Source organism: Hordeum vulgare, chromosome 2H (assembly GCF_904849725.1).
Source record: "Hordeum vulgare subsp. vulgare chromosome 2H, MorexV3_pseudomolecules_assembly, whole genome shotgun sequence".
Lineage (NCBI taxonomy): Eukaryota > Viridiplantae > Streptophyta > Magnoliopsida > Poales > Poaceae > Hordeum > Hordeum vulgare.
The window spans coordinates 5,851,265-5,864,999 of record NC_058519.1 but is presented as its reverse complement, the minus strand read 5'-3'; the positions used below and the strand labels follow the sequence as shown (position 1 = coordinate 5,864,999).

At 51.5% G+C, this 13,735-nt stretch overlaps 1 protein-coding gene across 1 annotated transcript; it reads right to left on the bottom strand.

Annotated features, from left to right (window-relative positions):
• Nucleotides 1-1,389: 1,389 nt before the first annotated feature.
• On the bottom strand, nt 1,390-3,855 carry LOC123429079 (bisdemethoxycurcumin synthase-like). The gene is made up of 4 exons (XM_045113143.1): nt 3,683-3,855; nt 3,294-3,517; nt 2,697-3,151; nt 1,390-2,413 (listed from the first exon to the last, which is right to left on the bottom strand). The coding sequence occupies exons 2-4, from the start codon at nt 3,484-3,486 to the stop codon at nt 1,859-1,861; spliced, it is 1,203 nt and encodes a 400-aa protein (XP_044969078.1). The 5' UTR covers nt 3,487-3,517; nt 3,683-3,855; the 3' UTR covers nt 1,390-1,858.
• Nucleotides 3,856-13,735: the final 9,880 nt, after the last annotated feature.

Here is a 13,735-nt window from a genome sequence, read left to right as displayed (position 1 = left end):
TGGGTTGATCTGCACCGTTACAACTCGGTCCCATCAGATGAATGACCAAAATTTTCAAATTGAAGTGAGAAATTTTAGAGTATGTCTTATTAGTATAGGTAGATATAAGTAAAAAAGTTTGAATGTAAGGTGTGAACTAAAGCTCCCTTCTTAACTTTACTGAATAGGAAAAAACCCATAAATTGATTAATAATAATATTCTTACAATAATAATACAAAAGTAGCAGCTGCCATGCAAGGCGGAACTTTTTATTGAACCTAAGACAAAAAAAGGTCATCTACTTCATCCATCCACGAAAATACCTTTTAGAGCTCGGCCTTCATCAAAAATCATATTTTTAGAATTAAAAAAATATGAAAAATTAAAGATATACATGGAGGCATAACACACATATGGACAAACCCTAGGTTGCTGTCGAAACCTAGCTCCTGGCGACTGAGGAACCAGACGATCGAGAGGATACAACGATGGATCAAAGGCAGGCTTGGTCGCAGTCGAAGAAACATCAATCCGGACTGATACTTCCTGGGCTTCGGATTGTGGCTGTAAACATATTAATTCCTGGGCCGTATACCCAGCTTTAGGCAGAAAAGAGCCCGCCGAACTCGCTAGCACTTCAGGCCCAACAGCCGTCATCGCAGCATTCAAATTTTTTTCCCTGGAATCCCGCAGGGACTCCGTAACTGTCGCCCTGGAATCACTCGTGCCTTCCGCGATCACCGGCGGCGCTGTCGGTCGAAGAACGGGGCTGCCTTCGGTTTGTTCTTCGTGCATTTGATCCAGCAGTCTGGCTTGAAGAAATCAACAAGGGAGATAGGCCGCCGGCTTACCTTTGGAATCGGTCCAATCCATGGTTTCCGAGAAGACGCCTCCGTCTTCTTCCTCGCAAGGATGGGGTCTCGTTGGACCTTGCGCTCCTAGAGCATCGCCGTGGTCGGAGATGGGGTATACGGGGATATCGGCGACACCTCCGCCAGCACGTCACCTTCCCCCAGCTCCTCATCCATCTCTTCATCCTGGTCAGCAAGAACCCAAAACCTATCACCGAAACGAATAGGATGCGAAGGAACACTTACTGAATCCTTGATCTGGGCCTCTAACGTCGACTGCTCCTGCACTATCAAACGGTAGCCATCGATGAGAAGGATCTGTCCCGCCTTGGGGAATTCCTCCTTTTGGAGATACCGCCCCGCCAGAATGTCACCTTCTTCATCTCTAATGGTAACCCACATAGACTCTAAGTGTAGAATGATGGACCCTTGCCTGTCTTCCAGAGAATTCGCGGACGAATCCCGGAAGAGAACCTCCCACCGGCGATGAGGATGCTCTGTCCGAGACCCACCCCGGAACTGACCGAACTCGCCGCCGGCAGAACAGCAGTCCACCCCACCACCAGCAGTAGACGCCCGAGGAAAGATCTCCTGGATCTCATCATCGGACTCAGATCCCTGGACGCGAGACGCCGGTAGTCCGATCACCTCGCTAGACGCCGGCAGTTCGATAGTTTCAACATTGAAATTAACATATATTTCCTAAATTCATCAAACTATATTAAAGCTAAGGTGACCTTATTTGAAAGCGCTGGTCACGAGAAATACGAATATGAAAACATAACTTAATTTGGATTTTCGTTTAAAATATATAAAACTTTGAAAGTCAAAACACAAAATAAAACGTGGGCACAGGGACATGCTTGCTCCCGCACTTGTGTGGCATGGCACAAATCCTCTCCCTAGTATACTGTGATGCCCTAGCTAGAGAGCAAGTTGTATGATGTGAGTGCTTACAGTTGAACTTGTTTATTTTAGTTTGAAATTATTTATATATGACAGGTGTAGCTTATGAATTGGTGGAGTGTCAGTTCTTGTCGTGCAAGTTTCTGGCTACCGAATGCAGCAGCATGGTCTCAACCGTGAACCCTGGTCCAAATCCCATCATCACACCCCACTCACCCGTCTCCTCCATCTGCCGCCGTTGCTCGTCGAGCACGAAGATCAGCGTGGCACCAAGCATGTTCCCGTAGTCTCTGAGCACAGTCCGGCTCGCCGCCAGCTTCCCGGGATCCAGCCGCAGAGCCCGTTGGATGTGGTCCATTATTCCACGGATGCCAGGGTGCACCACAAAAAACAGATCGTTCCATTTGGTGCCACCACAGATGATTCCAAGCTGCTCAAACGCGTCCGTGAGACACTGCTCGATGTGCTTCGCCGCTAGAGGAATGAGCTCCCGGGTGAAGATGTGCCCGTCGAGGCCGGCTTCCGTGAGCTGCATGGTGAGGACGCCGTCGGTTGCTGGTATCGTGTTCTGCGAGGCTGACACCATCTCGAAGAGCGGGCGCTCAATGGAGTGCACGGCATCAGCGCCGACAATGACCGCGCCCGCGCCGTCGCCAAAGACCGCCTGGCTGATGAGCTTGTGCGGGTACGCCTCCTCGGGCCCGCGGAAGGAGACGACGGTGAGCTCGACGCAGGCCACCAGCACGCGCGCGCCGCGGTTGTTCTCGGCCAGGTCCTTGGCGAGGCGCAGCGAGGCGGCACCGCCGGAGCAGCCGTTGAGGTTGAGCACGGTCCTGCAGACGGACACACGCGGAAGGAGACGACGGTGAGCTCGACGCAGGCCACCAGCACGCGCGCGCCGCGGTTGTTCTCGGCCAGGTCCTTGGCGAGGCGCAGCGAGGCGGCACCGCCGGAGCAGCCGTTGAGGTTGAGCACGGTCCTGCAGACGGACACACGCGGAAGGAGACGACGGTGAGCTCGACGCAGGCCACCAGCACGCGCGCGCCGCGGTTGTTCTCGGCCAGGTCCTTGGCGAGGCGCAGCGAGGCGGCACCGCCGGAGCAGCCGTTGAGGTTGAGCACGGTCCTGCAGACGGACACACGCAGGCCGAGGAGAGAGACCAGGCGGAGGTCGATTCCTGGGGCGTGCGCGCCAGAGTTGGTGCTGATGACGAGGTGGGTGATGTCGGTGGCCGGACAGCCCCACTCGGCTATGGCCTTGGCTGCAGCTAACGCCGCTAGCTCTGGGGCAGCGGCGGCGGCTATGTCTAGCCGAGCGTCTAGGGACGGCGTGTCGCGGCAGAGGAATTCAGGGTGGGCGTCCAGCAGCTCCTCCGTATGGTGGAAGTAGCGCTTCTCCGTTGAGGTCATCTCGCCTGATCATGCATGGTAGTACAAAACAAGTTGACTTGTTAGGTATATATATGAACCCAATATTTATGGCCGCATATGCAGAGGTTCTAAAAAAATGAACCCAATGTTTGGCATTTGCATGTATGCTTTTCTTTTTCTGCTTACAGAAGTTACTGAGTTTTTGTTTGAGGTCAGTGAGGTGTTGGCTCTTGGTGACGCGGAAGTAGTAGTCCGGGTACTCCTTCTGGGAGACGCAGTTGGGCGGGTTCGCCGTGCCGATAGCAAGGATAGCCGCAGGCCCATTGGCACGCTGAGAATGCCGGATCTCGCGCACCGACGATAGGGTGTTGCTGCCCATGGTCTAGCTAGGTACCTAGAAACAGAATTTGCTACCCGGGAAAAAAGTATGAGCATTATGGGAGGGTGGAGTCAGTGATCATGCACGACAACTAAATCAAATACTTACAAAGTAGCATTTGGATCGTTTGAGAAAGAAAAGAAAAACATAAGAACAATCATATCCAGGCAAGAACAAACGAGGAGCGAGTACTCACTTCTGCGTGAGATGGGGTAGAGGGAGGAATTGTTTGCTCCGTGAGATAGGGTAGAGAGAGGAATTGTTTGCTCCGTGAGATGGGGTAGAGGGAGGAATTGTTTGCTCCGTGAGATAGGGTAGAGAGAGGAATTGTTTGCTCCGTGAGATGGGGTAGAGGGAGGAATTGTTTGCTCCGTGAGATGGGTGGATTGAAGAAGAAAAATGTGGCAACTACTTATATTTATAATGAAAGGGCGAACCATGCATGCAGCGGCTATGCTTGACAACCGTTCTGTTCCATTTTTATTTTTTGGACAAACTGTTCATTTTTTCTGAAAGAACCGGAGATGTTCTCGGAGTTGGTTGTAAGCCAAAAATTTCTATGTGTCCAAGTACACTAATTCCTGCTTTCACTCAAAATTCTTTTCCCAAACTGTACAAGTTTCTTTCAAAACATATGCCTTTCTAGATAGGATAGATGTTTAGATACCGTGTCTTATTTTTGCCGGTTGGGTCTTTACGTTCCGATTATTGTCTTTGTTTTGGTTAGCTAAGATATTCTTGACACTTTGATACTTGGTACATTTCAATAACAGATTTGCTAAGTCTCACTCGACTGAAACTTTGTTACGTCTCAGTCTATGCTATATGCATTTGATCTTGCATGGAGATCTGTATAAAAATATAATTTTCAATTTTCCCTTTTTGTTTTCATATGCAATGTCACTTGACTAAGGCTATATGGGGCGCAATCTTCACCCTTCACCACGCACCGTTAACTCGTTCAACATAAATCCACAATAATTGGAATCAATGAAGGTAGGTGGGCCTGAGCATTCGGTTGCAAAGAGAACCTTGGCTTAGTGGTTGGGCATGGGGTTGTGCAGCCCAACGACCCGAGTTCAATTTTTAGAATTGACACGTGATGCACAGGGAGTTTTCTTCCATTTATTGAGGATCAAGTTTGACGTGTGATGAAACCACTCATCAAAAAAATCTTGATACTCATTTAAAAAATTATGAGGACCATGTTTATCTTGGTACTCATACTAAAATGGTTGTATGCATCCCTAGTTGATGCAGAGGTTGGGAAGTGAAATTCTCCCCATTTTTAGGTGAGCGCTGGGATGGATACCTATAGTCGTGTACGAGAAGCCTCCGGTCGGTGGGGGTGGCGGTGGCGGTGGCAATTACTCCGGCGAGGTCTGCTTCCGACGAACCACCAGTTACCCAACTTGGTCCGATGCATGGAGATGGACTCGCGCAGGAGGAGGTAGCTATCTGGCGTCAAGGTGACATCAATGACAGAGTGGCTACACAAGGTAGAAGCCTCAATATTTGCTCCGAAGACGGACCGGTGGAAGATGGCGGCGATAGCACACGAGTGTGTCAGATGGGTTTTGTGCCCTAGACCCGGTATGTGGCAGATGGCTTGACCGGATCTGCTGGGGCTTCTGACTTTTGATGTTAGGCTTAGGTAAGTGATCTGGGTATGTGGCCCAGCTAGCACCCCTTCATCATATGGATAGGAGTAGCGACAGATGTTGCGAAGATGGCGGATTCAGACATATTGTTGTAATACTTTGTAAGGTCCTCGAGAATAATCAATAAAATGGCTGCATGCATCTTCCTGATGCAGAGGCCGGGGGTCATCCTCCTTTTCTAAAAAAAAGAGATATCACATGGAGATTAATTTTGACTTTGACATGTAGTATCATCCGCCATCATTTTTTATAAAGACACGAACATGTACTCCAGTGTGATAGATGACCTTGTCTAAATGTGGAAGTGGATTGTCGAGTACTCCTGTCCTGTGGCAGCATAAGCAATTAACTAAACCACTATAGCTAGCTCGCTACTTGGATGAACTCACGTCATCATGGCGTCAAACTCTGTCAAAGCAGGAGCGCTAGCTTTAGAAAAACAACCGCAACACTGTGCCTTCGTAATACCCATCTACAGTCCTTTTAGTTGTTGACCAACTTTAATCTCCGTCTAATCTGATCATTATATTATTCAACTAGCACTGTCAAAATCTCAACCAACGGTATCAATTGGCGGCTCCACTATGGTCCTGTTTGGAACCATTCAGATTATATAATCTAGTTTTTATAATCTATTTTGTCTTCAAACATGACAGATTATGGTGTAGATTATAAAAACTAGATGGGTACTTTATTAAAAACTCATAATCTACTCTACACCAATTAAAATTAGATTATGGATTGCTAATGACCTATTACCCTTGTAAAGTTGGAGATAATTACATTCCTACCACCGCCACCCTCCTATTTAAAAAAAACAGAGGGCAGACAGGTCATTATGTGTCGTGGGTATAAGCCTGACAGTAGATGTGTAGGGTACGAATGAGATGGGCAGATTCCTAGCTACGGCGAGGTTGTATGAGTTCAGGCCCCTCTGCGGTGGAGGTAACAGCCCTACGTCTCAGTGCTCTCGGAGCTTGTTACCGAGTGTGATATGGAGTACAAAGATTTGCTAACCCTTTTACCAGTGGGGGAGGGCGGCTTATATAGAGTGCGCTGCCCTCCACAACGGTTCTGATTCAAGGGTGGAGTAGTGGCGATTGAATGCATACGTTATAGGTAACGTATGCTCTAAATGCTAGTAAATGCACCCGGAAACGTACATCAGTTTCCCTCCAGAGAGGTTACGGCGCACCGAGTGTATCCAGTCGGTAGGCCGGTGTTCTCCGAATGTTAGTCTCCGACTGGATGATTCCGGGCCTGCTACCGACTGGATGATGGGGGGCCTTAATTCAGTCGGGGCATACTTAAGGTCCTGTCCCTTGTGTGGGGTAGCCCTTGGGTAGGACGTGTAGGGCAGGCCTATGACCCTACCCTAGGACTATAACCCCATCATTAGTCCCCGAATGGATTGGGGTTGAAACGTCGAAGTAGTGCTTGAGGTTCAGATCTGACTGAACTAGGTTCGGCTTGGGCGTTGCTTGCCCTTATCCATTTTATCTCTCTCTCGACCAACGCTCGGAGTGGAAATGCTTGCGAAACAGACTGTCGGGAACCGAGTGCTTCCACATCATCTTTTGACGCGACCGGTCAACTGGCAGCGGCGGATTTTCCGGGATCTCAAATTTCGGGTTCCGCGCGCTTGACGGGGACGACGTCAGCGCGCTCGAGTAGCGCCTGACTCCTCGATCCTCGCGCCTTCAACTCCTCCACTGATATCGCCGCGACTGGTTGGGCAGATAGATTCCGGGCCCGCTCGCCAGCGACCCAGTCGGTGCTCTATTTAACTTTGGGCGATGAGACCTTCCGGTTACGCTCGTCGAATCCTTTGCTCTCGCTCGCTCCGTCTTTCTTGCCACCTCCTGCGCCTATACGCCCTTCTCTTCTCCTCCTTCTCGAGAGCTCACCGTCGCCGCCATGACCAAAGGTCAGACCAGCAAGATGGAGGCGAGGAAGAAGAAGACCAAGGCGGCGGCTGCTCAGCGGCGGCAGCGGCCGTTGCCGGCGGGGTGGATCCAGGGAGACTTTCTCCCCTCCACGGTGACGGAGGGGGACCTGCTGGAGCTGGTAGAGCACGGCCAGCTCGTGCATAAGTCCTGGAGGCTGCCGGCGGACGACGAGGTCGAGCCGGCGCCACGGGAGGGGGAGCGCGTCTTGCTCCTCAGCCATGTTCACAGGGGTTTCTCTCTGCCCCCGCATCCTTTGTTCAAAGGTATTATGAATCATTTTGGTGCTCAACTCCATCACTTCCCTCCGAATGCCATCGCCCACCTTTCTGCCTTCATTGTTTTGTGCGAGTGCTTTATCGGTTGCCCCCCATTGGGGTTTATTCAAACATATCTTCTCCGCCCGCTCTCAAACCATCAAACGTCTTAGTCAGTCGGATGACAAGACGCATCTCCTCCAGCTCTGCGGGGGTTTAGGGTTTCAGAAGAAGAGTCAGAGCAGCTACCCTGCTCTCCAGTTGAGTGAGTCGGTTAGAAACTGGCAGTCGACGTGGTTCTACTGCCAGGACATAGCATGTCCGAACGCGTCGACTGGACTGCCTCCATTTAGTCTAGACCGCCCTGCCCTGCCCAAACAACTCGCCCTCTCGAAAGCCGGGAAGAACGACATCCAGCCTTTGGTCGAGGCACTCGTGGATGTTGTCAGGAGGGGGGTCACCGGTATTGACCTGCTGGAAGTCATCATCGGTCGGCGAATCCAGCCTCTGCAGGCCCGCCATCACGCTATGTGGCACTACACAGGGCCCGAGGATTCCATTCGGACCAACGTGGAGGGCATTCTCGAGGAGAAGGTGACCTCATGGGTGCTCCAAATCACGGGTCCCTGTGAGAACCCCAAAGGAGCCCGCCGAGTGACGCCTTACAGCGCGGACAACCCTCCACCGAATCAGGTGAGTAGCATTAGCCGAGTGCATTGAACTGTCTTGATTTCAGTCGTTTATTTATATCTCCGTGTGATGCTTAATGTTTCCGACTGAACCTCATGCAGGAGTGGACCAACTGGTCCTCCCCCGTCTCGAACGGGAATCCGGAGGAGGAGGAGGAAGAAGGCAACCAGGAGGGGAGCGTGGAGAGCGCCGAATACGTCTCCGACAGCGCGGAGTCGGAGGAGGGAGACAGCGAGGAAGAGGAAGAGGATGAAGAGCCAGATTCGCCACCTCCGCGGCCAGAGCATCGGAGTAAGCGTCGGCATGAGCCTGCCGTCCCTTCAGCCCCTCCTACGTCGTCGAGTGCTCCGCCTGCTGCCCCGGCGGTACCGAGTGTTCGAGGCACCAAGAGGGTCAGGGACGCAGCCGCTGAACTTGCAGGCCAGTCCTCCAGGGCGCCCAAGCTGAGTGGGCCCAAACCTAGGAAGGCTCTGCCGCGGATGAGGATGGCCATTCCCGTCACATCCACGTAAGTGAATCTAACTTTCGGCTCTTTCTGTTGACCGAGTGAACTCCTGCTTTACAAGTCGAATGGACTTCACTCAACAGGGTTGCAACTTCTGCGACCTCGCCGGCCCGCAAAGGGGACGACCCCATGGACACGGACGACGTCGTTTCGTCTCAGCCAGGTATGTTGTGGGAGAGTCGGGTATTTTATTCCTGTAGACTGCGCCATCCTTTTCTTTTTCTGAGGCGTTATGTTATTTGGCTTGTCAGGGGCGATCTGCCTGGACGAGGGTGACCAGGGGAGAGCCGACCCCGTCGTGGAGCCTGTCCTAGAGCCTGTCCTGGAGCCTGTCCTTGAGGCCGCTCTTCCTGCTGCCGCCCCTGCCGCCAACGCTCCTCCGACCGAAGTGCCTCCACCGACTGAACCGGTGCCGGTGGGTGAGGAACTTACTGGGGCGAACCTTGGGATGCCCCAGGAACTTCCCACGATTCCCGGTTCGTCGAATGCTGAATTCAGTATTCGGTGTGTCCCAGAGGAGCAGGTGGGGGCGGCCAAGGGGGCCATGATCCAGGCGGAGCTGATGGCCGGAGAGGCCAAGAGGGCTTATGACTCCGTTGCGGCCTTGTACCGGTGGAGCTTGGAGCTGCGCGATGACATCCGAGTAAGTAGTCTAGTAAGTACTTACTTTTCTTCTGTAACCCACTGGGTGTTGTCTGCTGTTTGCAATGGGTTCACTCCGAGTGAACCCAGTGGGTGTAGTCCCCGAGACTTCTGTCGAGTGCTTGCACCGACAGTTGTCTTTATACATTTGGTCTTTAATTTTGTTGTGTCCGTAGACAATATTTCCGAGTGCGAGTACTTATTGCAGTCGGAGCGCTCTTGCGGTAAGAGTCTCCGAGAGTAAGTTGCACGCAGGTGGAGTAGTATTAGCCCCTGAGGCGTAGGTGAAAACATGCATCTCAATAGGGCGGGCCTGCTTGAGGTGCATGCCAGTGGGGTCACTCTTAGTGAACCCACTGGGTGTAGTCCCCGAGACCGCTGTCGACTGCTTGCGTCGGTAGGGGTCTGAAGAACTTATACTGTGTATTGAAAAACTTGCTGATTACCCTTTGTTTCGTGGTGTAGAAAACTTGTGAAATGGGAACTGCTTATGAAGCCTTGAGGGCGGAGAGGAACCAGTATGCTGGTGAACTGGAAGCTGCAATGCTCGCCATGGCCGGCATGAAGGACGCACTGGAAGTTCGAGAGAAGTCCTTGGAGGAGGCGCTGGAGGCAAACAGGGTGTTGGTGGCGGAGGTGGAGAGACTGAAGAAACAGAGGACTGAACTGCACAATCAAATGGCTGTTTAGAACAAACGATGGACGGCTCAGGAGAAGTATGTCAACGACTGGGCTGTCCAGATGATGGCTCGTCTGGCAGGTAAGTCTTATGCTTTGTCGAGTGGTTGTACCGTGTGACGAACACTCGGTTTTTACTGTCTGTTTGCTCGTTTGGTGCAGATTTTTGTGGTGACGCCGAAGCTGAAGCGGCGGCTGTAGAGCGGTCCATGAAGGACAATGTGCCACTCGGCGAGGACACCAACCGGGATCTGCTCCGGGCGCATATCCGTGTAGGCAAAGTGGGTCCTTTCGTCAGCCGACTGAGAGAAGTCATCGGCCGCATTGAGAAGGAGCTTTGGCCGGAAGACGAGTCGCGGCAGGAGATGGAGACTCTGTTAGGGCGACTGGAGGAGATTCCGGACCGAGTGCAATCCTGGAAGAAATCGGCAGCGCGTTGCGGTGCTGACGTTGCACTGTCCTTGGTCCGAGTCCATTGCAAGGAGGTGCGGGAAGATAAGCTGAAAGCATTGAAGGTCGCCAACACGAAGAAGCTTCAATTTGAAGACTTCATGGAGACGTTCCTTGAGACTGCCACCCGCATCGCTGATGGAATCGACTTGGACACTTTTGTGGAGCCCTCTAGTCCTGACGCCGGCCCAGCTAACGCGTGATCAAACTTTATCCTCGGTATGCCGAGTGTTTACCTGTAAGATATTGTGGCCACTTCTGTTGGCCGTCATACTTTTAGATCGGTGCGGGTAATCTTGATCCGCACTGAGTCAGCTATCGTTTTTGGACTTATGTTGTCGGAATGAAAACATTTAGTCTTTTGTCGAAATGTTGTTTCGAGTGGAACACTTAGTGCGTACTCGGAGAAGATTAAGACTTAGGTGATTCTTGGTCACGTCTAAGTCCCCGAGTGGGACTTGTAGTGCACACTCGGAGGAGATTAAGACTTAGGCGATTCAGGAGCGCAGCTAAGTCACCGAGTGTGATGTATAGTTCACGCTCGGAGGAAGTTAGTACTTAGGTGATTCTTGATCACAGCTAAGTCTCCGAGTGCGATGTATAGTGCACAGTCGGAGGATGTTAATACTTTGGCGATTCGTGATCACCGCTAAATCTCCGAGTGCGACGTCAAGTGCACACTCGGAGAGAGTTAAAACTTAGGCGATGCAGGATCGTGGCTAAGTCCCCGAGTGCCACGTATAATGCACACTCGGAGGAAGTTAGTACTTAGGCGAGGATCGCGGCTAAGTCGCCGAGTGCGACGTGAAGTGCACACTCGGAAGGAGTGAATACTTAGGCGATTCTTGATCACAGCTAAGTCCCCGAGTGCGACGTGAAGTGCACACTCGGAGGGAGTTATTACTTAGGCGATGCAGGATCGCGGCTAAGTCCCCGAGTGCGACGTATAGTGCACACTCGGAGGAAGTTAATACTTAAGCGATTCGTGATCACAGCTAAGTCTCCGAGTAAGACGTGAAGTGCACACTCGGAGGGAGTTATTACTTAGGCGATGCAGGATCGCAGCTAAGTCACCGAGTGCGACATGAAGTGCACACTCGAAAGGAGTGAATACTTAGGCGATTCTTGATCACAGCTAAGTCCCCGAGTGCGACGTGAAGTGCACACTCGGAGGGAGGTATTACTTAGGCGATGCAGGATCGCGGCTAAGTCCCCGAGTGCGACGTATAGTGCACACACGGAGGAAGTTAATACTTAGGCGATTCTTGATCACAGCTAAGTCCCCGAGTGCGACGTGAAGTGCACACTCGGAGGGAGGTATTACTTAGGCGATGCATGATCGCGGCTAAGTCCCCGAGTGCGACGTATAGTGCACACTCGGAGGAAGTTAATACTTAGGCGATTCTTGATCACAGCTTAGTCCCCGAGTGCGACGTGAAGTGCACACTCGGAGGGAGGTATTACTTAGGCGATGCAGGATCGCGGCTAAGTCCCCGAGTGCGACGTATAGTGCACACTCGAAGGAAGTTAATACTTAGGCGATTCGTGATCACAGCTAAGTCTCCGAGTGAGACGTGAAGTGCACACTCGGAGGGAGTTATTACTTAGGCGATGCAGGATCGCAGCTAAGTTTTTTTTTAGAACTCTGAATCTGCACAAAACTGAATCTGCTGAATATATTATTTCTTCAAACTTGTTCGTTACACTGCTTCAGTCGACGATCACGTATAAAAACGCTTGAGGATATCTCCGTTCCATGCACGCGGCTCCTCTGTCTCCCTCTGAATGTTGTATAGTCTGTATGCTCCGTTGTTCAGCACCTTGGAAATGATGAAAGGCCCTTCCCAGGCCGGAGCGAACTTGTGTGGTCTTTGCTGATACACTCGGAGCACTAAATCACCAGCTTGGAATGTGCGACTCCTGACGTGACGTGCGTGAAAGCGTCGCAGATCTTGCTGGTAAATTGTTGAGCGAGTGAGTGCCATCTCGCGCTCCTCCTCTAGAAGATCGACTCCATCTTGCCTTGCTTGTTCCGTTTCGGCTTCGGAGAAGAGTTCGACTCGCGGGGCATTGTGAAGCAGGTCACTCGGAAGGACCGCTTCTGCTCCATAGACGAGGAAGAACGGCGATCGCCCCGTTGATCGGTTTGGAGTTGTGCGGAGGCCCCAAAGTATTGAAGGTAACTCGGTGACCCATGCACCAGCAGCATGTCCTACCTCTTGCAAGAGTCGAGGCTTCAAACCTTGAAGGATAAGTCCATTCGCACGCTCAGCTTGTCCATTGGATTGCGGATGAGCTACGGAAGCAAAATCCACTCGGATACCCTGACTCGCACATAAGCCTTTGAATCTATCCGAGTCAAAGTTTGTCCCATTGTCTGTGATTATGCTGTGAGGCACCCCGAATCTGGAAATGATGTCCCTGACAAACTTGACAGCTGTTGAGGCATCGAGTTTCTTGATGGGATTGGCTTCTATCCATTTGGTAAACTTGTCGACTGCCACCAACAGATGTGTGTAGCCTCCTTGGCCTGTCTTGAATGGTCCGACTATGTCTAATCCTCAAACTGCAAATGGCCACACAAGTGGGATTGTCTTTAGTGCAGATGTTGGCTTGTGGGACTTGTTGGAGTAGAACTGACAGCCTTCACATCGGTCGACCATAGCTTTGGCCATCTCGTTAGCCTGCAGCCAGAAGAATCCAGCTCTGAACGCCTTGGCGACGATTGCTCTCGAAGAAGCGTGATGGCCGCAGGTTCCCGAGTGGATATCCTCTAAGATCAACTGTCCTTCCTCTGGGGAAATGCAACGTTGGAGGACGCCTGAAACACTCTCCTTGTACAATTGACCGTCAATGACAGTGAATGCCTTCGACCTGCGAACTATTTGCCGGGCTTGGACTTCATCTTCTGGAAGTTCTTGTCTCAAGATAAATGCCATGATCGGCACAGTCCAATCGGGAACGACTACCAGAACCTCTGTGACCAGATCAACCACAGCAGGCACATCGACTTCAGTCGGATCTGTTGTGCTTTTGGGTTGTACTGGTTCTTCAGTGAAGGGATCTTCTTTTACTGAGGGAAGATGGAGGTGCTCGAGGCAGACGTCACTCGGGACTGGTCTCCGAGTGGATCCGAGTTTCGCCAACTCATCAGCTGCTTGGTTCTTCAGTCTCGGAACATGATGAAGTTCTAGACCTTCAAACTTCTTCTCCAGCTTCCTGACTGCATTGCAGTATGTCGTCATGGTGGGGTTCCTTACGTCCCACTCTTTCATCACTTGGTTGACCACCAAGTCCGAATCGCCGTAGACCATCAGGCGACGGACGCCGAGTGAGATGGCCATGTGCAATCCGTAGAGAAGAGCTTCATACTCTGCCTCGTTGTTAGAGGAATCAAAGTGTATTTGGAGCATGTACTTG